Source organism: Oncorhynchus kisutch, linkage group LG6, assembly GCF_002021735.2.
Source record: "Oncorhynchus kisutch isolate 150728-3 linkage group LG6, Okis_V2, whole genome shotgun sequence".
Classification (NCBI taxonomy): domain Eukaryota; kingdom Metazoa; phylum Chordata; class Actinopteri; order Salmoniformes; family Salmonidae; genus Oncorhynchus; species Oncorhynchus kisutch.
The window spans coordinates 20,549,169-20,563,896 of NC_034179.2; the positions used below are offsets into that span (position 1 = coordinate 20,549,169).

Consider the following 14,728-nt stretch of genomic DNA (forward strand, 5'->3'; position numbering starts at 1 on the left):
ATCACCTTGAATGTATGCTTTTAATGCTTGTGATACTGCTTTAGTTTGAGATCGGATTTGATCTTGCTTTCATTTTAACAAGCAGTCTGAAGAGTATGTTTTATTTCCTGTCCTTATGACCACACGAGGGCAGTCTCATGCCAACCTAAACATGTCATGACCTAGTCATAATGAAACAGGAAAAAGGAAATCAGATGTACAAAACACTGATTTTTTATCATTTCTATGTGAATATTGAACATCAATAAAACTTTTGACATATTGAGGACCCTAAATCTATGCAACATTCTGTTTAGATTTGTTTGCTTGCATGATAAGTTACCACATGACAAGCACAGACAGACTCTTGTCAGAGGTTCCTTTATTAACCATTCAGTCATGAGTCCACTACATTTCCTTATGTCAGATAGCGCAATGGACACACACACACCACACGGGTTCTGATTTGTCTTTATTGAATGTCCAAACCATTCCCTCTGGCCTCTTACAGTTTATCTCAATCACTTTGGCACATTTTTCAGATGTCAGTGCTATATTTTCAAAACTCAACACAAAGCTCATTACTGATAATGAACCATGTCTTATGTTCAGCACCTTTGATTGTGCATACATTGGAGTTGAACACATCTTTCACCTCCGAGTCATTCAAGTTTGACATACCATGACAACATTTTGTTATCAAGAAATCATTTTCACAATGGATAATTTTTAAGTGCTAAATAGGAATACTAAAGGGTAAATACAATTTTCCATACAGTTCAAGTTGATTGCAAAATAGTTAATTTGAATCCTAAAAGCCCAACAGGGGTACATTTGACCTTCTGAAATTGTAGGAATTTGCCAAGACACTAGTTACTGACAAGAAACAATTTACGATGATTTTTGTGTTACTACGGAGGAATGAAAAATCACCTCTCTTGTATATTTTAGTGGTGTACTGCTAAGCAAGAAAAGTTGACTCAATGGTTTACTTTGTGATAAAAGCACCACATTTTGCACAGAGGTAGATGTACAGTTGAAGTTGGAAGTTTACATACACCTTAGCCAAATACATTTAAACTCAGTTTTTCACAATTCCTGACATTTAATCAGAGTAAAAATTCCCTGTCTTTCAGGTTGTCGATATAGGCCTCGTTTCACTGTGGATATAGATACTTTTGTACCCGTTTCCTTCAGCATCTTCACAAGGTCCTTTGCTGTTGTTCTAGGATTGATTTGCACTTTTTGCACCAAAGTACATTCATCTCTAGGAGACAGAACGCGTCTCCTTCCTGAGCGGTATGACGGCTGCGTGGTCCCATGGTGTTTCATCTTGCGTACTATTGTTTGTACAGATGAACGTGGTAGCTTCAGGCATTTGGAAATTGCTCCCAAGGATGAACCAGACTTGTGGTCTACGAGGTCTTGGCTGATTTCTTTGGATTTTCCCATGATGTCAAGCAAAGAGGCACTGAGTTTGAAGGTAGGCCTTGAAATACATCCACAGCTACACCTCCAATTGACTCAAGTGATGTCAATTAGCTTATCAGAAACTTCTACAGCCATGGCATCATTTTCTGGAATTTTTCAAGCTGTTTAAAGGCACAGTCAACTTAGTGTATGTAAACTTCTGACCCACTGGAATTGTGATTCAGTGAATTATAAGTTTAATTATCTGTTTGTAAACAATTGTTGGAAAAATTACTTGTGTCATGCACAAAGTAGATGTCCTAACCGACTTGCCAAAACTATAGTTTTGTATGTATGTACCCTGAAAATATATTTATATGGAGCCACCCACGATTTGGCCCTTAGGCAGCCACTTTAACAAAAAAATTACTTTAAAATGTAAATCCATATTTAGATTCCAGTCAATGTCTCTATACCAAGTCTAGAGTCTAACATTTTCACTTAGGGGTGTACTCACTTTTGTTGCCAGTGGTTTAGACATTAATGGCTGTGTGTTGAGTTATTTTGAGGGGTCAGCAAATTTGCACTGTTATACAAGCTGTACACTCACTACTTTACATTGTAGCAAAGTGTCATTTCTTCAGTGTTGTCACATGGAAAGATATACTCAAATATTCACAAAAATGTGAGGGGTGTACTCACTTTTGTGATATACTGTATGTATGCAAAGTTTGGACCATGTTGTGAAAAATGTTAGTCTTCTTTCTCTTGTTATTGTACTGCTAGATATTGCTGCGCTGTTAGAGCTAGAAACATAACCGTTTTGCTGCACCTGCAAAACTGTGTAGGCAACCCATAAACTTTTATTATATTTTATTTAAGAAATCAATCATTTATTTCCATACATATGTTTCTCGATCAATATAATTAACTTTTTCTCATAATAGCAGAAACAAGTGTCATTAATATTAACAATGGACGATTCCACCCTTTCATTGAAAGTAATGCTGCAGCAATGAGGCACTTTCAGAGCAGGGAAGAGAAAACAAATAAGAAAGAAAAAAAAGTGTCAGAAAAATTACCACAGTTAACACATTTCTTTTGTAAAAAGACAGGGCCGCTGATAATACTTCAATCATCAGCGAGGCAGAGGACATAAGTCATAAAGGCGACGAGGCCAGAGACAGTCCCAGGCCTAGCTAGAACTTCAACAACCACTAGCATTAGCCTGGCTTGCACTTCAACCAGTAGCATGACGTGGAATATTCTAATCAAGTGAGAGAGACTTTGTCATTTCTTCAAGCAATTATCTTAATTTAATATTGATTAATTATTGCCATAATGAGACTGGTCGACCCCACACTCTTGAGTGTTGGACCGAGAGCCTAACCTTTACAGAAAATATTGGTTCTTATATAGCGGACACTAAAAATGCTTAGTTATGGCTGGTTCCACCCCAGCCATGCAGATCGGGGGCACCATAAGCAACTTTGGGTTAATATTGTGGTTATCTGCACCTGGTGTTGTTTTAACTCCCACCCGGCTTAGTCTCCCAGATCTAAGGATGATTTTGAGACCATGAAGGATTTTTCTTCTCCTAAACTATCTCTAATAAAACCTATTCTTGACCATACGCCCAGATTAGCTGCAGGGAGCTAGAGTAGAGACCATAAAAACACAGCATTAGTAGAACAGAAATGTCTTACTATTGTTAAATATATAATTGTTAAATATCAAACAAATCAGCTAAATATGTATTTTTTCTCTCACATTCATTACTGCCTTTGTTGCATCATCATTAGTAGCGGCTAGCACTAGCAGCAGCGTGTTCAGTCAAGGTGGAGGGATGGAGAACTTTCAGCTAGATGGGGAGACACACCTGCATTGCCATGATGAACCAGGTCCATTACCCAGTGAAATTGGGCATCAACTCAGACCTGAGCTCCACAGTAAGTACACAGTTATTTTGTTCCCACTACCTGGTATAAAAAGTAAAAAAAATACTTAATATTTTTCATAAACATTCTTTCCAATTCATCTGATCTCTCCTCTTCTCCATTTTCTCCCTGCCTCTTTTTTCTTCCCTCTCTCTGCAGATTGTTCAGATGCAGTATGATTTCAGCATGTCTGTGTTCCTCCCTGATGAGGTCACTGCCAACATGTCCCTAATGGAGGAGAGCCTGATGGCTGAAAGTTTGTCTAGGACCTCTCCCTCACATTGCCTTCCTAGAGTTGAGCTACTCTGCTTACCTCTGCTCACTGACCAGGGTGATTATTCATTCATTCAACCTCATCCTGTCTTCAAATGGTTGTCTCCCTCCTCCTCTACCCCTCTCTTCTAAACCCTTAGGACCAATAAAACTTTAGAGTAAAGTGAAAATAACTATTTCGTTAAAAAATATGATGAAAGATAATATGTGTAAGGTCAGGTGTATATAATGAGTTAATGTCAAAAGTGAAGGGAAACATCTCAGTTTCTAACCTGTCAAGTACATGGTGCCTTCTCCCTCTCTCCAGGTCTATCTGATTGGCGGACACAGACATGATGAAGATCACCAATCAGGCAGCAAAGCACAGCAACCTCATTCACAAGGTGGCACACACACACACACACACATACACACACACACAGACTTAACAGGTCCTAAGAGGGGACCAGCCAATAAATATAATATTTATTCATCTAAAGCTATCCCTTTAAATATGGTGTACCTTTAATTAGAATTTTCTCGACAGACTCACTAGAATATATATCGAGAGACAGGTTCAGAATAGGCATCAAGGAAAGAAAGCCATCTAAATACGCGCATATTCGACTCAATTTCAGGACCAATTGGTCAATTAAAAAATGATCTGATCTTGTAGATTACTTAGGGTTAAGAAAGTATGTACGAATCATACATGATCAGGGTGGGAGATCCTCTAAGCACAAAATGTATTGAAGGAATCAAAAAACACTGCGTTTTGATTCAGCCTGAAAGTTGCCATATTCAATTGTTCAAGCCATGAAATATTGGAAGGTGAGAAATGTGTACAATATGGGTTGAATAATAGTCCTATATATATCTACCCTAATCCTCATTAATCACGGAACTGTGATGACAATGGTCCAGTTGTCATGAACCGTGCTCCAGGCTCAAGGTTTAAACTGCTGCAGCATGTATGGTCTACCTTCCATAATGATTCAAATAGGCTACATGTCTCAAATTATTGGTCATCACTGCTGCAAAGTCATAATAATGGCTAAACCCAGCCTATTTCAGCAATTGTTCTTCTTAAAATCTGATTTTAAACCAAACCCTAACCTCAACCACACTGCTAACCTTATGCCTAACCCTAACCTAAATTAAGACCAACGAACACATTTTGGTTTTCTTGAGTTGTTACGATATAGCTATTCAAGTCCATTTGAACCTCTAAATAGCCTAATATGATCTACTCCTATTATTTCTAGTGACCATCAGGAACAACCACATGGACGTGACAGAGGAAAGAAAGGTCAACTGTAACGGAATGATCCAAAATGTAGGTTACAAACTGAAGTAAGCTAAAAGTCACTGCACTAAAGTGAGTTATTATGTATGTGGGTATTACTGACGGTGGGTACCGATAGTGAGTTATTATGTATGTGGGTATTACTGACGGTGGGTACCGATAGTGAGTTATTATGTATGTGGGTATTACTGACGGTGGGTACCGATAGTGGCTAATATTTGACATGGTTTTTTTAAAAGGAAAAGTCTGGTCATATAATTAAACATTATACAGTGCGTGAATAAACTCGGTAGGTTAGGTGCTACTATCAGTGCGCTACTATCAGTGCGCGCAGGGATTTCCATAGGCTACAGCCTAGGCTTGTGTCTCCAAATGTCACCCCCGCAAATTATGAAACCATAGTCCTACAATAAAGCTATTTATACTTCACTGTGGAAAAGAGACCGAAATACCTGTCATTTTGACATGCTCTTATCAAATTATAAATTACAGTGCATGGAGATTGGTGTTATTTTTATTTGGAAAAAAATAAGTTGAGCTTTTCCACAAGTTAAGCTTGATCCATTTTCCACTTATTCATGGTTTCCTGGGCTTAAATGTTATGGAATTCTGAGGGAATTAAGTCAAGGTCAAAATACAGTTTATCTGTAGACTCATCTCTGCCACACCTCAGTCGTAATGATCTCCACCCCAAACGAATAGCTGGCTGGTATATGCTTTACCACAGGCTTACATTGAAGATCAGAATAAGGGTAGAGAAAAAGGTGCATAAAAAGGGAATGAAGTTGTGTGCATTACTCAGGTCTGAATTCCCCTTGAAGAATAGCCCACACAACTGTTTTTCTCATTTGGAAACTAATGGCTACATATATTTGAACAACTTTCATCACCCAGTCATACTATGTATGGCAGTCCGTTCTTAAAACCGGCTGCGCGCATGCGCCATCGTGCGCTATCGTGCATACATTTATTTTGTCCCACTACACCAAACGCGATCACCACACGCAGGTTAAAATATCAAAACAAACTCTGAACCAATTAGATTAATTTGGGGACGAACAGTGTCGGTGCAATAATTGAATAACATGGATTTTTAAATGTATTTTGCGATGTGTCCGGTCTCGTCAGCATGTTACTGTGCCTTTATGCGTGACGCCTACACTGAAGCTGTTTGTGCAATAGACATTGATATAGGCTATGAGTTGATGATAGGGCGGCAGGTAGCTTAGCAGTTAGAGTGCTGGGCCAGTAACCGAAGGGTTGCTGATTTGAATAACTGAGATAAGGTGAAGAATCTGTCTATGTGCCTTTGAGTAAGGCACTTAACCCACATTTGCGCCAGGGGTGCAGTACTATTATGGCTGACCCTATAAAACAGCACATTTCACTGCACAGATCTGGTGTATGTGACAATAATATATATATATATATTTATATGCACAAAGTATGTAGACACACTATTTCAGCCACACCTGTTGCTAGCAGGTGTATACAATTGAACACACTGCCATGCAATCTCCATAGACAAACATTGGCAGTAGAATGGCTTTACTGAAAAGCTCAGTGACTTTAAACATAGCATTGTCATAGGATGCCACTTTTCCAACAAGTCAGTTAGTCAAATTTTTGCCCTGCTAGAGCTGCCCCGGTTAACTTTAAGTGCTGTTATTGTGAAGTGGAAACGTCTAGGAGCAACGATGGTGAAGTGGTAGGCTACACAAGCTCACAGAACGGGACCTTTGAGCGTCCTCGTTTGCAACACTCACTACCGAGTTACAAACTGCCTCTGGAAACAACGTCAGCACAATAACTGTTTGTTGGGAGCTTCATGAAATGGGTTTCGTTACCTGCCCCAACGCATAGTGCAAACTGTAAAGTTTGGTGAAGGAGGAATAATGTTCTGGGGCTGTTTTTCATGGTTTGGGCTAGGCCCCTTAGTTCCAGTAAAGGGAAATCTTAATCCTAAGGCATACAATAACATTCTAGACAATTCTGTGCTTCCAACATTGTGGCAACAGTTTGGGTGTCACGTTCGTCATAGTGAGGAGACCAAGGCGCAGCGTGATTAGAATACATAATTTTTTAAATAAACGAACAACACTTGACAAACTATACAAAACAACAAAACTATCGTGCCGCTATGCACAACGAGTGCTGACACAGGCAACGTTACATAGACAATAACCCACAAACTATCCAAGGCATATGGCTACCTAAATATGGTTCCCAATAAGAGACAACGAAAAACAGCTGCCTCTGAATGAGAACCAATCTAGGCAAACATAGACATAAAAATACCTATTCTGGAAAAACCCCATGAACATACAAAAACCCTAGACAGGACAAAAACACATATATCACCCTCGTCACACCCTGACCTAACCAAAATAATAAAGAAAACTAAGATAACTAAGGTCAGGGCGTGACATTGGGGAAGGCCCTTTCTTGTTTCAGTATGACAATGCCCCCACGCACAAAGCGAGATCCATATAGAAATGGTTTGTCGAGATCAGTGTGGAAGAACTTGACTGGCCTGCACAATGGCCCTGACCTCAACCCCATCGAACACCTTTGGAATGAATTGGAACGTCGATTGCGTGCCAGGCCTAATCGCCCAACATCAGTGCCTGACCTCACTAATGCTATTGTTGCTGAATGGAAGCAAGTCTCTGCAGTAATGTTCCAACATCTAGTGGAAATCATTCACATAAGAGTGGAGGCTGTTATAGCAGCAAAGGGGGGACCATCTCCATATTAATGCCTATGATTTGGAATAAGATGTTCGATGAGCAGCTGTCCACATACTTTTCATGTAGTGTATATACAGTGCCATCGGAAAGTAGTCAGATCCCTTGACTTTTTCTACATTTTGTTACTTAACAGCCTTATTCTAAAATGGATTAAATAAATAAAAAATCCTCAGCCATCTACACACAATACCCCATAAGTATTCAGACCCTGTGCTATGAGACTCGGAATTGAGTTCCGGTGCATCCTGTTTCCATTGATCATCCATGAGATGTCTCTACAACTTGATTGGAGTCCACCTGTGGTAAATTCAATTGATTGGACATGATTTGGAAAGGCACGCATTTGTCTATATAAGGTCCCACAGTTGACAGTGCATGTCAGAGTAAAAATTGTCTGTAGAGCGCCGAGACAGGATTGTGTCAAATTTTTGCAACATTGAAGGTCCCAAAGAACACAGTGGCCTCCATCATTCTTAAATGGAAGAAGTTTGGAACCACCAAGCCTCTTCCTAGAGCTAGCCGGCCGGCCAAACTGAGCAATTGGGGGAGAAGGGCCTTGGTCAGGGAGGTGACCAAGAACCCGATGGTCACTCTGACAGAGCTCTAGAGTTCTCCTCCTTCCAGGAGGACAACCATCTCTGCAGCACTCCACCAATCAGGCCTTTATGGTAGAGTGGCCAAACGGAAGCCACTCCTCAGTAAAAGGCACACGACAGGCTACTTGGAGTTTGCCATGAGGCACCTAAAGACTCTCAGACTATGAGAAACAAGATTCTCTGGTCTGATGAACCAAGATTGAACTCTTTGGCCTGATTGCCAAGCGTCACGTCTGGAGGAAACCTGGCACCATCCCTATGGTGAAGCATGGTGGTGGCATCATCATGCTGTGGGGATGTTTTTCAGTGGCAGGGACTGGGAGACTAGTCAGGATCGAGGGAAAGATGAACTGAGCAAAGTACAGAGAGATTCTTGATGAAAACCTGCTCCAGAGCGCTCAGGACCTCAAACTGGGGCAAACCTTCCGACCCAAAGCACACAGCCAAGACAACGCAGGTGTGATTTCGGACAAGTCTCTGAATGTCCTTGAGTGGCCCAGCCAGAGCCCGGACTTGAACCTGATCAAACATCTCTGAAGAGACCTGAAAATAGCTGTGCAGCAACACTCCCCATACAACCTGACAGAGCTTGAGAGGATCTGCAGAGAGTAATGGGAGAAACTCCCCAAATATGGGTGTGCCAAGCTTGTAGCATCATACCCAAGAAGACTTGAGGCTATAATCGCTGCCAAAAGTACTGAGTAAAGGGTCTGAATACTTATGTAAATGTGATATTTCCATTTTTAATAAATTAGCAAACATTTCCAAAAACCTGTTTCTGCTTTGTCGTTATGGGGTATTATGTGTATATTGATCAGAAATCCATTTTAGAATAAGGCTGTAACCTAACAAAATATGGAAAAAGTCAAGGGGCTGAATACTTTCTGTATATATGATCTTATGGTAATCAATTGCCTTGGGTTTCATGGGGAAAGGGGGATCTTAGTTGGATGTAGAAAGGGTTTTAGGCTAAGACTAGCTCTTAAAAGTGAAACCACAAGTAGCAGCAGACTATCACTTGTCATGGGTCATGGCTAGGGTCACAGCTAAGGTAAAAAATACATATAGTATCAGTGTTGACTTGTGACCCCTATTGATGCTGACAGTGGAGTAAACCCTGTATGCCTAACTAACACAATTCATTCCTTCTGTGAAGCAATCTTTATAGGCCTACAGTATTCTGACATGGTAGGCTGATTGCATTGTTGGGATTTATTGGTATTGTCAAGTAAAGTAATAATCTAGATCATAGATTTTCGGAAACACATGAGTATGAGGTCTCTAGAATGTCTCCATGTGGAGCACGCGCGACTGCTGCTGTAGCTATAAAAGCAGTTCATGCGCACGGTGCACGCCTCCCTCGTTCGCCGGATGCGTAGACCGGTATGGATCCGATGTGAGAATGAAACAAACAAGCTAAATAGTATTTGAAGGTCTTTTAGTGCATTGGGAAAAGTTCAGTCGCTCTCTCTGTATCTATTTCATAATTTAGTGTGGGGACTATCTGATATTTTGTTGTCTTTTTTCTTATTTCACCGCACACGTGGAGGTCTTTAAAAAGGCACGTAAGGTATGGGCTTTCTTCTACAAATCTACGTATTACAATTTGTCTTTATAGGGATTTCTTACTCAACTGAATGACATTGATAAGATAGAGAGATCGCCTTCCCTTTATTTCGGGAAATGTAAGGTTAATTAAATAATAACGAGTATGAAAGAACTCTGTAAGATTCTCGTTATTGGAATGTCAAATTTATATCAGAATCAAATTAATTAGGATCTTTAAAAAAAAATCCCATTCCATTTAAAAGTTAAATTGAAATTGACTTGAGATTCATTCCTATCAGAACACTCTGTGAATACTTGTTTCGATAATGTGTTAATAAATAACCCCAAATAATGATATTGTATAACTTTTATGCATTTTTTAAATTATAACGTGAGAAATAATGAATTTTTATTATTTATTGTTTGATTTAAATTAAATGCTTTTGCATGATAGTATAGGGTGTACAAAAAAAGTACAAAACCGCCCTATTTAATAAGGTTTAACATTGGCTGTGTATGTTTAGAAATCTTTATACACATTATAAGCATATCATAAACATGATAGTATAGTTATAAAGAGCATTATCAAAGCTGAATGAATAAGAGATATCAGAACTAACTGGAGTTGTTGAATGTAAAACATCTTTGTTGACAGTGCTTTCAAAGAGGATGAAAGATGTTTGTGACAGTCATTGGTATTACTTATGACAATCATTGGCATTGCGATATTATCATAATGCCAATGACTGTCACAAAGATCTCTCATCCCATTTGAAAAACAGAATATATTCAGGCAAATAGAATGGTTGTTGAGCGCTCCAAGCTGAGTGGTTGTCATAGAGAAGTTCTGATATTCATTAATCGACATTCATCATCTTGCTATACTTACAACAACATTGTCACCTCACTACCCATAATTAATTGTAATGCTTCTTATGCATATCATTGTCGCTTCATGGAGACAGCTGACAAACATACCTTTTTTGGTGGATTACTGAAACATACTGTACACAGGATCCTGAGGTTCCTACAGTGGATTGGCCTAAACCATACACTGCATTCTCAATTGATCACCTGGACAACCATATATATCTACCAGAAGTCGATAAAACAAGTGACGAAAGACTAAATGTGATTTAGCTTTTTTTTTAAAGACGCCAAATATTTGTAATGATTTACTCCTGTGTAATAAATATGTTATTGTTTTTTGGGGTATTTTTAGCCTGACTGTTCTCCTGGTCTAATAAGAGGAGTTCAAGATGGAGGACACATTGGAACTTCAATTGACCACTACTCATTACATGACCTCTGACCTTATTCTCTCAACAAACCTCACCAACCTGACCGACTGCACCAACACCAACTCCAGCTGCACCGTCTCTAGCGTCAAGCTCTCCCCTTACTACCAACACTCTTTGGCTATAGCAGCCAGCTTTACCCTAGCCTACCTGTTCATCTTCATGCCATGCATGGTGGGTAATTACCTGGTGTGCCTCATTGTGGTTAAGAACCGTCACATGCGGACAGTTACCAACCTCTTCATCCTCAACCTGGCTATCAGTGACCTGCTGGTGGGCATCTTCTGCATCCCGACTACGCTGGTGGACAACCTCATCACAGGTACAGTAATACCTTATAGAAGCATGGCAAATCTCTTGTACATCAAGCTGCCTCACACTACAGAGACAAGTACACCCACTGGACAGGAGGCTAGTCTATCGCAGGGCCTTACCTCCAATCCATCTCATTAATGCTGAGTGTCAAGCAGAGAGGCATAGAGTCCTACCATTTTTCGAGTCTTTTTGGTATGACCTTCCAATCTCAGGGAGGAAACTCTAACCACAAAGCCATTGAGTTGGTTTTACCCTACTGCTATAATGATTCTGTAAATTAATAAAACACAATACTCTGTATTCATTGCTGTTAGCTTTAATGAAAATAATGATGCAACCTTTAGAAAAAGACAGTTATTTCTCTAACTGATTTGCCAGTTTCCTTTAGCTATTGATTACAAACAATTATTAGGATAAACTCATCTTGTGCCTTGAAAGAAACATAATTCTAGCTATCCCCAGTAGTCATTCACATGTATTGTATGACTCTGTTTCAGCAGGGGTCTTTTATATGTCTGAAGTTGCACATGCCCCAGCCTAGCCAGCTCTGCAATGGTTTAGATAAGTTCAATTAATTCTCACAGTAATAAATCTTCACACATCTCACAAGCTGAACTGCCAGCCTGTTATTGAATTGTATTATTTTAATTTGTACTATTATTAATAGCAAGCCTTTTTAACATTGTCTTGAAAAAAAAGCCTTTGGTGAACTAACACTCGCACATGACTCTTTTCAAACTTACTAGCTCTGACTTTGCTGATAGCTACTTTATTGAGGAAAATGTACTTACCATGACTGTGCTATGTGGTTGTCCCACCTAGTTATCTTAAGATGAATGCACTAACTGTAAGTCACTCTGGATAAGAGCATCCACTAAATGACAAAAATGTAAATGTAAATTGGATATTGCAGATTCATGTTTGAATAGTTCAGAACTGAGAGAAAAATAGTAGGTCTGAACATGATGATTTCAGCTGTCTTTCATTTGACAGCCTGATGAATAGCTTTACATTTTTAGACAGTTCTTCACAATCTCTTCATCTCTTCAATACAGACATTAGTTGAGTCCAGGCAGTAAAAGTGCTTTTAGAAAACCCCAAATGTACAAAAGTGTGAAATAATCATTGCCATAAAATCACTCAGGCGGGAAGTCTTAACTTACAGTAATTACTTTTTCAAAACACACCTTTTGTTGGCTACATATCCACACTGGGTAGGTATAAATACTTGATCCACTCTTGTGCAAAAAGGTATTTTGGCATCTTTCATGCAGGTTTTAAATGTACAGTACTCCTGAAGTTGTTTGTTATTTGTGACCAAATCATGTGTACCAAACTAATGCACGTGTACCAAACTAACTCATGTGTACCAAAAATGCCAAAAACAACTGTTCACAGTATGGCTATTGACTCTCATTGACATGTCTGGCAGCTCACCAATAAAGTGTTATTGTTGCTATTGTTGTTTGGCAGGCTGGCCCTTCAGCAATGCAGTGTGTAAGTTAAGTGGCCTGGTACAGGGGATATCAGTGGCTGCATCTGTCTTCACCTTGGTTGCCATCGCCGTGGACAGGTAAGTCCCCCACCTCTTCCCTCCCCCATTGTCTCCTTTAGGCATGCAGGGTACTTGTTAGTATCTGCACATGTGAATTGGAAGGGGAAAGAAACGCTTTCATGTATGCATGTTAAACACTTCGTGTTTTACAGTAAATGGTTTAATCTACAGATTTAGGATCTTAATTTGAGCCGGTTTGCTACAGCAGAAAAATAATCCTGCAGCAACAGGAAATATGAATTATAATTAATCAACATTTTTTTGTTGATAGATTTTTCATTAGGGAAAATCAAGTCTGAAATGTTAAAGTAGTAATTACAAACTTTAGAAGCCATTTAACCCTTGAATACACTACATGTTTGCATTTCCTGCTCAGCAACAAAATAGTGATCAAATGAAGATCCTACATCTGTATGCTGCAAGAATCCTTAGTGAAATGAATCGCTTCATCACTTCTCACCTATCTCTCCTCTCTCTCTCTCTCCCATTAGATTCCGCTGTATTGTTTACCCCTTTAAGCCCAAGCTAACCCTTCTTGTTGCTAAGGCAACTATAGGGCTGGTGTGGGCTCTTGCACTGGTGATCATGCTTCCGTCGGCTGTGATGCTGACGGTGGATCAAGAGAAGGGTCACTTCATGGTATCCAGTGACAACCAAATCTACCCTCTCTACTACTGCTATGAGACCTGGCCTGACCCTGAGATGAGGAAAGTTTACACCATGGTCCTGTTTACACACATCTACCTGATGCCCTTAGCTCTTATCATGATCATGTATGGTTGCATCGGAGCCAAGCTTTCTGCTACAGCTGTTCTATCCAACAGTGGGCACCCAGATATTAAGTCCCCTATCTCCCAGAGGAAGGTCAAGGTAGTTAAAATGCTAATCGTGGTGGCTCTCCTCTTCATGCTGTCCTGGCTGCCACTCTGGACCCTGATGCTCCTCACAGACTACGCCAGACCTGAAGGGGACCAGCTGGACCTTCTGACAGGCTACATCTTCCCTTTCTCCCACTGGCTGGCCTTCTCCAACTCCAGCATCAACCCCATCATCTATGGCTACTTCAATGAAAACTTTAAGAAGGGCTTCCAGGCTGCCTGTCGTCCTGGATCCTGTTGCAGCGTGGTCCCCCAGGAGCAGGCGGTGAGCAAGGATCATCAGGGGTGCAAGGCCAGAACCACCCGGGACACAGCCCTCAGTGCCAACCCTCTCACCATCCGGGGGGTGAGAAACCGCATCCACACCGACAGCGACCTGACGGGCTGCGTGTGTCTAGAGATGGAGCAGAGGAAGGCAGAGTGCTCGGCTGAGGCAGGAGGCTGGCGGGGCTCAGAGGCAGAGGGAAGTAACAGTAACGGTGGAGTGTCAATAAAAAGGTCTGTTCATGCGGAGGATGTCGATGGACTCTCTCCAATGGGGGTTGCTGTGTGTCAGGCGTGGGAGCATTGAAAGGCAGTGGGGTGGACAACAGTGAGGTGGACAACAACAGTGGGGTGGACAACGACAGTGTGGTGGACAACGACAGTGGGGTGGACAACAACAGTGGGGTGGACAACAGTGGGGTGGACAACGACAGTGGGGTGGACAACGACAGTGGGGTGGACAACAACAGTGGGGTGGACAACAACAGTGAGGTGGACAACGACAGTGGGGTGGACAACAACAGTGAGGTGGACAACAGTGGGGTGGACAACGACAGTGGGGTGGACAACGACAGTGGGGTGGACAACAACAGTGGGGTGGACAACAACAGTGAGGTGGACAACGACAGTGGGGTGGGCA

At 40.8% G+C, this 14,728-nt stretch overlaps 1 protein-coding gene across 1 annotated transcript; it reads left to right on the forward strand.

The window, feature by feature from the left end:
- The first annotated feature begins 11,007 nt into the window (after nucleotides 1-11,007).
- LOC109891729 (neuropeptide FF receptor 1-like) lies at nucleotides 11,008-14,462 on the forward strand. Its single transcript, XM_031825908.1, has 3 exons — nucleotides 11,008-11,398; nucleotides 12,865-12,964; nucleotides 13,438-14,462. The coding sequence occupies exons 1-3, from the start codon at nucleotides 11,038-11,040 to the stop codon at nucleotides 14,393-14,395; spliced, it is 1,419 nt and encodes a 472-aa protein (XP_031681768.1). The 5' UTR covers nucleotides 11,008-11,037; the 3' UTR covers nucleotides 14,396-14,462.
- The last annotated feature ends 266 nt before the right edge of the window (nucleotides 14,463-14,728 follow it).

What these genes read in the sequence shown, in the direction of transcription:
- LOC109891729 (XM_031825908.1), top strand. Translation starts at nt 11,038, where the DNA reads ATGGAGGACACATTGGAACTTCAATTGACCACTACTCATTACATGACC. An exon ending in GGTGGACAACCTCATCACAG is followed by an intron (nt 11,399 to 12,864) that starts GTACAGTAATAC and finishes GTTGTTTGGCAG; the next exon opens with GCTGGCCCTTCAGCAATGCA. An exon ending in GTTGCCATCGCCGTGGACAG is followed by an intron (nt 12,965 to 13,437) that starts GTAAGTCCCCCA and finishes CTCTCCCATTAG; the next exon opens with ATTCCGCTGTATTGTTTACC.